This window comes from Mytilus edulis, chromosome 14 (assembly GCF_963676685.1).
Source record: "Mytilus edulis chromosome 14, xbMytEdul2.2, whole genome shotgun sequence".
Classification (NCBI taxonomy): Eukaryota; Metazoa; Mollusca; class Bivalvia; order Mytilida; family Mytilidae; genus Mytilus; species Mytilus edulis.
In genome coordinates, this window is record NC_092357.1 from 2,255,758 (window position 1) to 2,270,985 (window position 15,228).

Genomic DNA, 15,228 nt, shown 5'->3' on the forward strand with positions numbered 1-15,228 from the left:
ATGGGGGCTTCAATCAATTCTGACAAGGTGTCCAGTTCAATTTGATCTTGTTAAGCTAGAAGGACTGCTTCATACTTTGATATTTCCTCAATTTTGACACAGATGGACGATATTTAAATATATGACAAACGGAACAATTTCAGCTTCCGAATTATCCATTCCCCATTTCTCAGCAGTAACATACCCTCTGCCCCTTCGTATGGTGTCTACATATCTCAATTGATACGTTATGCACGTGTATGTTCACACTATACGGATGTCATATCAAGGAGTGTGCTCCGTACACAGAAACTGCTACAAAAACGTTATAAAAAGGAAAGATTTAAAATGACACTCCGTCAAATTTATGGACACCTACACTAATTGGTTGATCCATACAATGTGTCTGTGTCTAAACCAACTATGGTCATAATTACCACGTCTTAGATTGTAATTTACCATTTTACATCGTCTGGTCTTTTAAATACCGAACATGATCTATTCCCGTATATGACTGTTTTGCTGAGTGTGATGATCAACATAATTAAAAAGCACACTATTATTAGTTCTTGAATGAAATTTATATTGGTATTAATATTGATGTTATTCAGTAAAAAAATCAAACTAAATAATATTTGTGTACTCATATGCACATTTTTGGCTATAGAATTTGTCGACAACTGTATCGTGGCACATCATAAGGTCATGTTAAGAAAACTACTCACCAGGTACAAGTGTCTTTTCATAATCCTGCAAGGAGCGTTAAGACTTTAATATTTTTTTGTATTTTAAAAATATGTATACAAATTAGAAAACACAGGATAGTGGATATATATTTCATGACACAAAGTCAGTACACATTTTTTTTTAAAGAAAACAATATATTAAATACTATGTTGATTCAGTAACATTCTCGGTATGACACATCTTTGAGATCATTCTTAAAATTCGTTAGCACGTTTTAAATCTTCACATACTCTATACATATTTTTTTAACGTATTTAAAAAGCGATATAAATCTTACCTTTATCAACCTCACTATGACGTTGCTGTTGGCTACTTCTATTGGCCTTTTCCCCTAAATCAAACAAGTTTTTTTGTATTAAAAATTATAACACATTCATCATGTTCATTATGTGTAACATTTCAATATTGTAATTTTTGAAATACTGCTCCTGACTCAGGACAGGCACATTCATAAATAATGTGGCGGGATTGAAAATGTTAGTGGGCGCTTAACCCTTCCCTTATCCTTGAACAGTGGTACAATAAATCAATACAAGAACTGCGGAAAACAATAAACAAGCAAAGCATACGATCAACTACATCAAATAACAAGCACTCAATTACAGGCTCCTGACTTTGGATAAGCTCATATAGAATGTTGCGGGGCTAAGCATGATAGCAACCGCCAAACTCTCTCCTTATTTTGGACCGTGGTGTAGAATCTAAGAGCAAACTATAAAAATCAGTTGACATAGGCTTAACCTATACAAAAAAACGCCAAACTCTCCCCTTATCTTGGACCGTGGTGTAGAACATGAGAGCAAGCTATAAAAATATGTTGACATATGCTTAACTTATCGAAAAAATCGTCCCTTCTATTGTTAATTTTAGTATGAAGTTCCATGTGCAAAACTGACATATCTAAATATAGGAAAGGAAAGTTATAACGTCTAGAAAGTATTTCCTCATCAAGTAATCCGGCTGTATGTCCTCATAAAGTATTTTGGAAGTATGTCTTCTTCAAGTAATTCGGCAGTGTGTCCTCATAGAGTAATCCGGCAGTATTTCCTCATCAAATTATCCGGCAGTATATCCTCATAACGTTATCCGGCAGTATGTCCTCATCAATTAATCCAGCAGTATGTCCTCATCAAGTAATCCGGCAGTATGTCCTCATCAAGTAATCCGGCAGTGTGTTCTCATAAAGTAATCCAGCAGTATGTCCTCATCAAGTAATCTGGCAGGATGTCATCATCAAGTAATTCGGCAGTATGTCCTTATAAAGTAATCTGGCAGTATGTCCTCATCAACTCATCTTGCAGAATGTTTTCATCAAGTAATCTGGCAGTATGTCCTCAATAAGTAATCCAGCAGTATATCCTCTTAAAGTTATAAGGCAGTATATCGTCATCAATAAATCCAGCAGTATGTCCTCGTCATGTAATCTGGTAGAATGTCCTCATAAAGTAATCCGGCAGTATGTCCTCATAAAGTTTTCCGACAGTATGTACTCATCAAGTAATCCAGCAGTATATCCTCATCATGTAATCTAGCAGAATGTCCTTTTAAAGTAATACGGCAGTATATCCTCATAAAGAAATATGGCAGTATGTCCTCATAACGTAATCCGGCAGTATGTCCTCATCAAATAATTCGTCAGTATATCCTCATAAAAATATCCGGCAGTGTGTCCTCATTAAGTTTTTCGGCAGTATGTCCTTATAAAGTTATCCGGTAGTATGTCTTTATAAAGTAATCCAGCAGTATGTCCTCATCCAGTAATCCGGCAGTGTGTCCTCATTGAGTCATCCGACAGTATGTCCTCATTGAGTCATCCTTCAGTATGTCTTTATAAAATTGCATTGTTATTGACGTGTTTATATTAAAAAAAGAAAAACAAAATTTTCTCTTCTGACGTTTCCAAATTGAACGAATTTAACAAAAACTGTTTTTAATTTTATAATACCGTGCCAAAGGACAAGGCACGATAAGGCCCGTTTTGCCATCCCCCCCCCTTCTTTTTTTTCTTATTTCTCAAATTTTGTTTGGGAAAGCTTTTTATCACGTTAAAATATTCCCTAAGGTTTGAAGTTTGTTTTGATGAACTTAAAAACCATTACTTTCAGAAAAATGGTAAGGTGAGAGGGGTAAAAGAGCACATCAACGCCAAAAAAAGGAAAACATATGTTCTACGTGACCCAGAGAAAATTACAGCAATTAAGACAGCAAAAACAATGATAATGACAATGGAATAAAAGTATACCTGAGTCACAATGGCATAAACACTAAAAAAACTAAAAAATCGTAGTACGAAAACCCTGCTAAGTGAACAATAAATACGATATTTAAATAATATCAGAAAGTTTACCCCCCCCCCCCCCCCCCCCCACCCCTTTTCCTCATCTCACCAAGTTGTTAAAATTAGGGGATTTGAAGTTCGTCTAAACAAACTTCAAGCATCAGGGAAATTTTTAATATTATAAGTAGCTTTCCAAAACAGAATTTTAAAACTTAGAACATAGGGGGGGGGGGGGGGGGGGGGGGGAACGGGTCCTGTCGTAAACAAACCTTTGAAATTATCCTCAAATTTTTTTTTGTCTTATTAATTGCGTTATCTGTGGAACACATGTACATATTCAATACGATCCTTCCTCAATCAATTTTCGAACGAGCCGAAAGACTTAATATAAAGGTTTACCTCATAGACGTTTGGTTTAATTATAGATTTAACTTCTAATATATTCTTAAATCAATAGCAAATGTATATTCTATTTGTACTTACATGATCATTTGGTATATTTGGATCACAATTATTGTTTATCAAAGATTTGACCATCTCCGGATCTTGTTCAGCAGCTACATGAAGCACTGTGTTTCCAGCCTTAAAAATGTTCAGAGCAAAATTGAAATATATGATTTAGGAAGAACGATATTGTAACGTTATATCTGAAATAGCTATATTTCGCTATTAAGAATCTCATGTCGGATGCTTGTATCATGACTTACACAATTTAGGAACCACTTTTTTTTTTATTTTGAGAAGTGCTGCATAGGTGGCAAAGTATAGTTAAGCAAGAGAAACACATTGTGATAACTATAGGCATTGATTAATTGAGAAAATTAAGAATGGAAAAAGAAAATTTGTATAAGAGACAACAACCCGACGAAAAGCAAACAACAACAGAAGGGGCTAGTTAAGTGATGCTGGAGGCCATACTATAATTCAAAATTTATGAACTTAAATTAAAATTCACATAAGGCTTAAACATGTTAAGGTGGCTCGGGCCTGAGAAATTAAGAATGGAAAAAGAAAATTTGTATAAGAGACAAGAACCCGACGAAAAGCAAACAACAACAGAAGGGGCTAGTTAAGTGATGCTGGAGGCCATACTATAATTCAAAATTTATGAACTTAAATTAAAATTCACATAAGGCTTAAACATGTTAAGGTGGCTCGGGCCTGAGAAATTAAGAATGGAAAAAGAAAATTTGTATAAGAGACAACAACCCGACGAAGAGCAAACAACAACAGAAGGGGCTAGTTAAGTGATGCTGGAGGCCATACTATACTCCAAAATTTATGAACTTAAATTAAAATTCACATAAGGCTTAAACATGTTAAGGTGGCTCGGGCCTACTCGAAGTTTCTGTCAGAAGTGCCATATTTTTTATTATTTTAATCTTTACAGACAGTGAGTCAAATTTGTTAAAAAAAAGTATGGGGTCCCAGACCATTCAAGCTCAAAATTTTACTTTTCAACAGGTATGCAAAAGGGACCTTTTTTCAATGAAAAAAGAGTTGTTGACATATTTTCATCGGAATGTCGAAAAACTGTGTGTGATACTTGGTCCAAAACAATAATATATTAAGCTAAAATATAGCTTAAAAAATAAGCAAAATAAAAGATATAGATCACCAATAAGAAGGAAACAAAAATTGCCTTTAAACCCAAAATGTTGACGGCAAAATGGTGATCTTGGGTGAAATGTCATTTTGAGCCTTCACAGATACACATTATCAGAAAAATATTTGTTTAGTGACAAAAATACATTATTTAACATTTTTAATAAATCAAAATATTCAAAAATAATAGCGAATTTACGACAATAACTTTCTGAACATGAGTCTGCAATACGTTGTTGTAGTGTTTATCATAGGTATCGATGTTATCATAGTTGTACTCGATTAATTAAATGACCCAAAGTTCATATGTAAGCGTTATAAATTTAAAATACAGAACTACAATGGACCTCTTAATCCTTTCATGAAATTTGAACCTCGTTTGGCATACCCTTCAATAAAATCTTAATAGCTCCTTGTTTTTTTTTGCTTTTGTTGCCATGTAAACTATGATACTTGTCACATTAGATATTGATAGATAAACTCCTATTTACATGATTTATGCAGATGCAAATTTTGATTTGCTATATAACATATTTATACCATACCTTGTCCTGTAAATTAACATCAATACCATTACCAATAAGCAAATTGAACATTTCTGTGTTGCCTTCACTTGTTGCAAGATGCAGTGCAGTTGAACCATCCTTGACATAAAAGAATGTTACATTCGTAAATAATATATGAAAAAGTTACAACATTAATAGTGAATTGGTTTAGGGTTGCAGTTCTCATCCTCAAATCAGTATGGTTTTACAAAGTTAAATAAGAAAAACTTTGAAATTGACGAATAAAACCACTTACTTTCTTTTAATCTGCACAATGCAATTTGAAGTTTTGCCAATTTTTAGAAAATTTTGGAAACGTTATATCTGAAATAGCTATATTTCTCTATTAAGAATCGAATGTCAGATGCTTGTATCATGACTTACACAATTTTGGAACCACTTTTGTTTTATTTTGAGAAGTGCTGCATAGGTGGCAAAGTATAGTTAAGCAAGAGAAACACATTGTGATAACTATAGGCATTGATTAATTGAGAAAATTAAGAATGGAAAAAGAAAATGTGTATAAGAGACAACAACCCGACAAAGAGCAAAAAATAACAGAAGGGGCTAGTTAAGTGATGCTGGAGGCCATACTATACTCCAAAATATATGAACTTAAATTAAAATTCACATAAGGCATAAACATGTTAAGGTGGCTCGGGCCTTCTCGAAGTTTCTGAAAAATTTTACTTTTCAACAGGTATGCAAAAGGGACCTTTTTTTCATGAAAAAATAGTTGTTGACATATTTTCATCGGAATGTCGAAAACTGTGTGTGATACTTGGTCCAAAACAATAATATATAAAGCTGAAATATAGCTTAAAAAATAAGCGAAATAAAAGATATATTCACCAATAAGAAGGAAACAAAAATTGCCTTTAAACCCAAAATGTTGACGGCAAAATGGTGATCTTGGGTAAAATGTCATTTTGAGCCTTCACAGATGCACATTATCAGAAAAATATTTTTTTAGTGACAAAAATACATTATTTAACATTTTTAATTCATAAAAATATTCAAATATATTAGTGAATTTACGACAATAACTTTCTGAACATGAGTTTGCAATACGTTGTTGTAGTGTTTATCATAGGTATCGATGTTATCATAGTTGTACTCGATTAATTAAATGACCCAAAGTTCATATGTAAGCGTTATAAATTTGAAATACAGAACTAGAATGGACCTCTTAATTCTTTCATGGAATTTTGACCTCGTTTGGCATACCCTTCAATAAAATCTTAATAGCTCCGTGTTTTTCTTGCTTTTGTTGCCATGTAAACTATGATACTTGTCACATTAGATATTGATAGATAAACTCCTATTTACATGATTTATGCAGATGCAAATTTTGATTTGCTATATAACATATTTATACCATACCTTGTCCTGTAAATTAACATCAATACCATTACCAATAAGCAAATTGAACATTTCTGTGTTGCCTTCACTTGTTGCAAGATGCAGTGCAGTTGAACCATCCTTGACATAAAAGAATGTTACATTCGTAAATAATATATGAAAAAGTTACAACATTAATAGTGAATTGGTTTAGGGTTGCAGTTCTCATCCTCAAATCAGTATGGTTTTACAAAGTTAAATAAGAAAAACTTTGAAATTGACGAATAAAACCACTTACTTTCTTTTAATCTGCACAATGCAATTTGAAGTTTTGCCAATTTTTTAAAAATTTTGGAAACGTTATATCTGAAATAGCTATATTTCTCTATTAAGAATCGAATGTCAGATGCTTGTATCATGACTTACACAATTTTGGAACCACTTTTGTTTTATTTTGAGAAGTGCTGCATAGGTGGCAAAGTATAGTTAAGCAAGAGAAACACATTGTGATAACTATAGGCATTGATTAATTGAGAAAATTAAGAATGGAAAAAGAAAATTTGTATAAGAGACAACAACCCGACAAAGAGCAAAAAATAACAGAAGGGGCTAGTTAAGTGATGCTGGAGGCCATACTATACTCCAAAATATATGAACTTAAATTAAAATTCACATAAGGCATAAACATGTTAAGGTGGCTCGGGCCTTCTCGAAGTTTCTGAAAAATTTTACTTTTCAACAGGTATGCAAAAGGGACCTTTTTTCATGAAAAAAGAGTTGTTGACATATTTTCATCGGAATGTCGAAAACTGTGTGCGATACTTGGTCCAAAACAGTAATATATAAAGCTGAAATATAGCTTAAAAAATAAGCAAAATAAAAGATATATTCACCAATAAGAAGGAAACAAAAATTGCCTTTAAACCCAAAATGTTGACGGCAAAATGGTGATCTTGGGTAAAATGTCATTTTGAGCCTTCACAGATGCACATTATCAGAAAAATATTTTTTTAGTGACAAAAATACATTATTTAACATTTTTAATTCATAAAAATATTCAAATATATTAGTGAATTTACGACAATAACTTTCTGAACATGAGTTTGCAATACGTTGTTATAGTGTTTATCATAGGTATCGATGTTATCATAGTTGTACTCGATTAATTAAATGACCCAAAGTTCATATGTAAGCGTTATAAATTTGAAATACAGAACTAGAATGGACCTCTTAATTCTTTCATGGAATTTTGACCTCGTTTGGCATACCCTTCAATAAAATCTTAATAGCTCCGTGTTTTTCTTGCTTTTGTTGCCATGTAAACTATGATACTTGTCACATTAGATATTGATAGATAAACTCCTATTTACATGATTTATGCAGATGCAAATTTTGATTTGCTATATAACATATTTATCCATACCTTGTCCTGTAAATTAACATCAATACCATTACCAATAAGCAAATTGAGCATTTCTGTGTTGCCTTTACTTGTTGCAAGATGCAGTGCAGTTGAACCATCCTTGACATAAAAGAATTTTACATTCGTAAATAATATATGAAAAAGTTACAACATTAATAGTGAATTGGTTTAGGGTTGCAGTTCTCATCCTCAAATCAGTATTGTTTTACAAAGTTAAATAAGAAAAACTTTGAAATTGACGAATATAACCACTTACTTTCTTTTAATCTGCACAATGCAATTTCAAATTTTTGCCAAATTTCAGAAAATTTTGAACAATTACCTTTTTTTAACAAACAAAAAAAAACAAAAACACACCCAATTTATTTCTTGGTAAAAGAGTGATATATGAAGATCATTTTGTTGAACATGTCAGACCTAATCAACCCGACTGTTTAGTGCTTTAAATGTCTATAATTTATGTATATATCCTTTTAACAAAAAGCATTGATCTCCCTGTACTTTAGTGACCAGTTTAGAAAATAAATCAAGTACATGTATGGCCAATTTTTAAACAATGAAGACAAACTTACATTATTTTATAACTAGCTAGGGATTACAAAAGATGTATATAATAAAAGAAAGTACAAAAAGGAACAAAACCTTTAATCATATGAAACAATTACAACAAATCATTGAACATTACTGAATGATATATCTGATAATCAACATGTTCGAATAATGCTGAACGCAAGCCTAAAATATTTGGTTTTATTGTTAAATGAGATTCGACTTCAGGGTACAAAAGTTCAGGAAGACAACAAGACAAGTAGATCTGAATTCTTTTTAAACCTTTACTCGGTACTTTAAAAACACTATTTGTGCACGAAACACATAATCCATTTTTTGGATTTGGTTGATTTCTAATAAATATAAAATGACGTGGTATCAGTGCTAATTAGACAACCCTCCACTGATTAACAAAAATGTCTTCATCATATTAAAATAAAGAACAAATCTTCCAGTCATCGTCAAATATATAAGAAGGACATAACCCGTATCATGCCAACTACTGGTCTTGGAATAAGTTAGTTTATTTACAATAGAACGACCATATCAATAATTCAATATTAATTCCAAAATATGTACTCTTTAAAGACCTGACGTAAAGATATCATAGTAACTATATCTCTTATTAATAGATCTAATCGTAACTAAATCCCTTATTAATAAGTCTGTTTGTTAAATATAAAAAAAAGAAGATGTGATATGATTGCAAATTAGATAACTGTCCACAACAGACCAACTTGACAAAGACGTTAACAATTATAGGTCACCGTACGACCTTCAACAATGAACAAAGCCCATACCGCATAGTCAGCTATAAAAGGCCCCGATAAAACAATGTAAAACTATTAAAACGAAAAAACTAACGGCCTTATATATAAAAAAAAAATGAACGAAAAACAAATATGTAACACATAAACAAACGACAACCACTGAATTACAGGCTCCTGACTTGGGACAGGCACATACATAGATAATGTGGCGGGGTTAAACATGTAAGCGGGATTCCAACCCTCCCCCTAACCTGGGACAGTGGTATAAAAGTACAACATAAGAACGAACTATCAAAATCAGTTGAAAAAGGCTTAACTCATCAGATGGACGTGGCCGTGTACTTATACATCCCGAAATAAAAAGACACAATGAACAGATCTGAGAGTACTCGCAGTTATCTGACAGCTACTTCAAAGCCACTAACAACTAATAAACAAATCATGCTTCTAAGACTAAACTATCAATCCTTACAAATCCAACATCCAATGGATTTAGTGTAAAGACGTCATAAACAGCCAGAGAAAAACATGACCTTGTGCAATGCCAAGTTACAGGTATCGAAAGATTGTAGATTCATGAATATTTATAATATGTATATAACATACTTGTTATATTAAGTTAGCTTTTCATTTACTGATACCACAATCAATATAAATACAATAAAAACAATATTCAATGATCTAATAACAGTGTTGAATAGGTAACCTTTTAGAATAAGTTTATTTAAAGTAGCGACAAGTTTACATGGATCATTTCTAAATTTCCTGGCACGGTTAACAATATTTCCTTAAAAATGAGGATGTGCTATCCCGTTTGAAATAAGTATTCTACAGGTACATCCAAACTTCAAAACCAAATCTTTATATCTATGGAAAAATTCAGTAACGGTTTTAGGTTTAAGGATGATGGTCGAGGAAATTTGGACTGCCACTAGAAAATGAGGGTATATTAGATAGAGACAGAAATTGTGCCTTGCAACAGGCCACCTATAGACCCCTCAAAGAGTTGTTGCAATGGTTCTTGACGTGCAAAGAGCGTGGCACTCTTTTTACACGAGGTATCGGATTTAACGTCCCCCTTCTGACCGGACGTGACTGTGAACTTGATACATTCCGCACAGCAAATAGGACACCCCTTTTCGGCAAGCGTTTTACTGCCGGACGGGAGAAGACCAAGTGACCATCTTTCTATACCCCAGTCACCCTTGGGGTTGTTAAAATATGATGAAATCAACAAATTCGCTTTTTACATGTTTTAGGAGATGACTTTGAATTTTGACCGTTTGACCTTTGTAACGATCATCAGTCCACAATGTCAAAATTGAAAGTTCAAAGGTAAAGGTCAACCTGAAAACCCTTTAAAACACACTATTTTTTTTTTTAAATAAGGTCAAAAATACATAATTCGCTTTCTGGGACATGACTTAGACCTTTGACTGTGTTTACCTTTGTAAGTGTCTTTAGTCCCTTACGTCATTGCTGAAGACCTCATAGGTCTAGGACCTTTGGTTATATAGTAAAAACTGATTTTGTCTTTTCAGAAACCTAAAACAGGAGTTATGCCCTTTAGAGAAAGATAAAATCTCTGGTCAAAATGTAACAAAATTCCGTATTAATGACCCAAACGTTCACCACTATTCAATCGCTTCTGTGAGTATTTAGGCTGCTGAGATTATGCCATGACAAGGTATTAGGTCAAAGATCAAGGTCAACATACACATGTTGAGGTATTCTTCAAAGTGACTTGAATTGATGATGAATGGTGAAGATCCTAGGTGTCTACGACTTACGGTTTCTGAGTTTTGGTGGCCAACCGACACCGGTTACTTTTCATAGGTGCACAACCCTACCAATGAGTCGTTGAATATTGTTGATCCAAATGTAGCGAGGAACTGGGGTCTGGTCCTAAACAAATTTCTCCCCTCGGTTTTTTCTACCTATTACGGTTATGGTGTTTGAACGATAACAAGCTTTTTGAGTTTAAAGGGGATTACTCCCAACCGTTAAACAAATTTAGATTCAAAGAGAGAGTTCCGGATATGTATTCATAACGCCAAAAGTGTGTACACGTCTCACGGCTAAGGCTTCTAACTCCGTCAAAGTTTGGCGGAAAAAAAGATAATAATAGTTCATTTGTATTTAAAATGTCAATTGTTCTTTAACAATTGAGAGGTCTTTCCTTTTGTAATGTTAAATACATGTTCCAAAAGACGTAGAATGTATTGGACACGCAAAAAAACTGTTAAAATATACTACGTTTGTTAGGAGATGACCTTCACTCTTGACTTTGTGATCTTCTGTGAAGATCATCAGTTTACAGCGTCATAGCAAAAATCCCCGTGGGTCTAGGACCTTTGATTCAAGAGTTAAAGCTTATTTTACCTTTAGGGAACCGTTAATGGCTTTTTACTATTTCTGTAAGATTAACCGTTTTTGAGATATCGACCAAAAAGTAAAGGTCAAGCTGCAAAACCTTTAAAAAATTCCATTAAATAAAGGCAAAAATACATAATTCGTTATCTTGGACATGACCTTGACCTTTGATTGTTTTACCTTTGTGAGGGTAATTAGTCCACATGGGTCTATGACCCTTGGTTAAATAGTTAAAGCTGATTTTGTCTTTTCAGAAACCTAAAACAGGAGTCATGCCCCTTAGAGAAAGATAAAATATCTGGTCAAAATGCAACAAAGTTGCGCATTAATGACCAAAACATATATCACTATTCAACACCTCTGTAAGTAGTCAGGTTACTGAGACTATCCCATGAAAAGGTGTTAGGTCAAAGGTCAAGGTCAACATACACATTTGACCTTGATGTATTTTTCAAAGTCACATGAATTGATTATGAATGGTGAAGATCCTAGATGTCAACGACATACGGTTTCTGAGTTTCGGTATCCAACCGACACGGTTTACTATTCATATGGGCATAATCCTACATGTACCAGTGAGTCGTTGAATATTTTCGATCCAAATGTAAGGAAGAACTGGAGTCGGGTCCTAAACAAATGTTACACTTCAGTTTTGGAAGATCACCAGTTTATAATGTCAGTGCAAAAGACCCAATGAGTATCGGACCTTTGGTTCAAGAGTTAAAGCTTATTTTACCTATTGGGAACCGTTAACGGGGGGTTACGCCCTTAAAATATGTCAAATCTCTTCTGTCACTTTAACATTTTTTACTGTTTACTATTTCTGTAAAATTAACCGTTTTTGAGATATCGACCAAGAAGTTGAAAGGTCAAAGGTAAAAACTTTTAAAACATATTAAAAATGATTTAAATAAGATCAAAAACATATAATTTGCTATCTTGGACATGACCTTGAACTTTGAGTTGTTTGCCTCAAGGTCATTAGTTCTCAATGTCATTCCTAAAGACCCCATTGGTCTAGGACCTATGGTTATATAGTAGAAGCCGATTTTGTCTTCGAAGAAACCTAAAACAGGGGTTATGACCCTTAGAAAAAGGTCAAATCCCTTTGGTAAAAAATTGAACAAAAAAAAGTAGCGCTAAAATGACCCAAACATTTTCAATTATTCAACACTTCTGTAAGTACTTAGGTTGCTGAGTTTATCCAATGACAAGGTGTTAGGTCGAAGGTCAAGGGCAACATACACATTTGACCTTGAAGTAGTTTTCAAATTCACATGAATTGGTGATGAATGGAAAAAATCATAGGTGTTTACGACTAGCGATTTCTGAGCTTTGATAGCCAACCGACACCGTAAAAAGCGTATTGTATGCTAATCAAAAAAACAAACCATATGGTTTCAATTCAAAAAGATAGAAATTACGGAGATAGTTTTTACTTCCGGTTTAAAAGATGTTACTAACGGTATTGTTTGATAGTTTACTTGACACTAATTCCAAAAATATAAGGTTCTATATACTTTTACATAAACTAAGAAATAGCTACTTCCGGTTTAGAAAATGTCACTTCTGGTGTTCTTTTTCAAGGTTACATTGCTTGCAACCTAAGGCAAAAAGTCCCTTGGTTTTATTGCCGTATCACCATGGTGATACGGTCTGATTAGTCAGATGCTAGACGTCAGGTTCGGGTAAATCTGTTAATGGTATTTCATTGGTTATAAATACTATTTAATGGCTGCTTCGTGGCTGTTTCCGGAATGATTATGGGGGAAATGACATCAATTTTCGAGCTAAAATTGTATAATATTTTCTCTAATTCTTACAAGAAATATTTTTATTCTATTTTTATGGAATCAATGTGTGGTTCGTTTGATCTCAATTCCGTATTGGTCAAAATTCGATTATGACATTTTTGTTTGCTTACTTCTGAATTTCCTGTTGTGACGTCACATCAAAAGACGCCTCGCGTTTTAAATTTAAAAGTTCAACTGTATCGAGTGTATAACTATCGTATCAAACTCGAATCAGTGGTGGTAGAATCTATATTTAGCTGATTCTCAGTGTCATTAAACCGGGGAAAACATAACACCCCTTATATAAAATTAACATAATTAATTAATTACCAAATTATAAACTTGTATTTTAACATACCGAAACACTTGCCTCGTGGTGGTTATCTGAACAATGATATATAATCTAGATTTGTGAGTTGTATTTCAAAAATGAGTGCGCTCTGGGATCTGTTATACATCATGCACATAAACGCGTGAAACAAGAAAATCACACTTTATTGTGATCGAAAAAATGAGATACATTATGGTTGCACTTTGTAAAAACAGCTGTTTCACAAACCACGCCTCATATAGGGAGATATGTAATATTCAGAGATATTGTGTTTTGCCTACGTACTGTATATGTATAATTTGGGAATTCTACTAGTATAAATACAAACAAAAGCCAAGCTAGAGATACACACATACCTCAATGAAATGATTACTAAAGTGATATAATATACATATGTATTAGCTATTCCATATTCACAGAAACAACATAATATTCAGCAAATGTGATGCCCAAGTGGCAAAAACAGAGACAAATTCCCAGCCCCTAGGTAATAAAACAGATAATTTAACATGTTAAGGATATGGTTTTATCAATATAAACGTCTTCTGCAAAGAAAACAGGAGTTCGCAGTCAGTATATAACACAAGTGTCATTCAGTTGAACGAAATAATAGATTGTAAAAGAATATATTACAATGGTCAAGATTTGCGATTGGTACGTGAAGGATCTCGTATCGGACCATAAATGTAATTGAAAAAAAATTCTACTTCAAGAGATGGACGAATCATACCAAAGGGACAGTAAAACTCATAAATTTAAAATAAACTGACAACGCCATGGCTAAAAATGAAAAAGACAAACGGACAAACAATAGTACACATGACACAACATAGAAAACTAAAGAATAAACAACACGAACCCCACCAAAAACTAGGGCTGATCTCAGGTGTTCCTTGTGAGCAGCATCCCTCTATCAAGAAAACCATGATAGGAAATGCAAGCACGGGAATATCGTTTCATTTGGGAGATATATTCCCCGTATGCAGGTGGTGCTGGAATGTTGCTACTTAGAAATGGAAATTTAAAATATGTGAAAAAATCATTGAATTTTTAAAACGCTGAGCAAATCCGAAAAAAAACATGTCTGTCAAAATGATTCAACTTTCTCAACAATACTCTGCAGTCAGATTTTAAACTGATTAGACAAAAAGAATTGTACATCTTTGTATTGTTTGATATATTTACATGAACAATTGTCAGTATGCTTTCGTCTACTTCTAAATTGATCAGTCAGACTTTCCTTCCTTGTTTTGCTGTTTTCAAAAATGGTTTAATCTAACCTACTGTATAGCGATACGGCTACCACTCTTTGCTCTGATATTTATTAAATAAGATTTATCATTTTTATAATTTTAATAGTTTTGACAATATTGATAGTAACGTGTGTTTCTGTAGTTTTGTTGCTCAGTTCGTTTAATCATTTTCCGTTCTTATATGTAAACAAAATATCATATCTTGTGTTAATTTCCAAACAGTGCAGTTTATGTAATTTTG

At 33.2% G+C, this 15,228-nt stretch overlaps 1 protein-coding gene across 1 annotated transcript in view; it reads right to left on the reverse strand.

Moving 5' to 3' along the window:
* The window catches only part of LOC139503373 (uncharacterized), a 56,307-nt gene that overhangs the window by 16,001 nt on the left and 25,078 nt on the right, over positions 1 to 15,228 (reverse strand). The window contains exons 7-12 of the mRNA XM_071293142.1: positions 7,919 to 8,017; positions 6,538 to 6,636; positions 5,155 to 5,253; positions 3,488 to 3,586; positions 1,004 to 1,057; positions 705 to 729 (exon numbers count right to left, since the gene is read on the reverse strand). Coding sequence (XP_071149243.1) covers positions 705 to 729; positions 1,004 to 1,057; positions 3,488 to 3,586; positions 5,155 to 5,253; positions 6,538 to 6,636; positions 7,919 to 8,017 — 475 coding nt within the window. The remainder of the gene's footprint in view (positions 1 to 704; positions 730 to 1,003; positions 1,058 to 3,487; positions 3,587 to 5,154; positions 5,254 to 6,537; positions 6,637 to 7,918; positions 8,018 to 15,228) is intronic.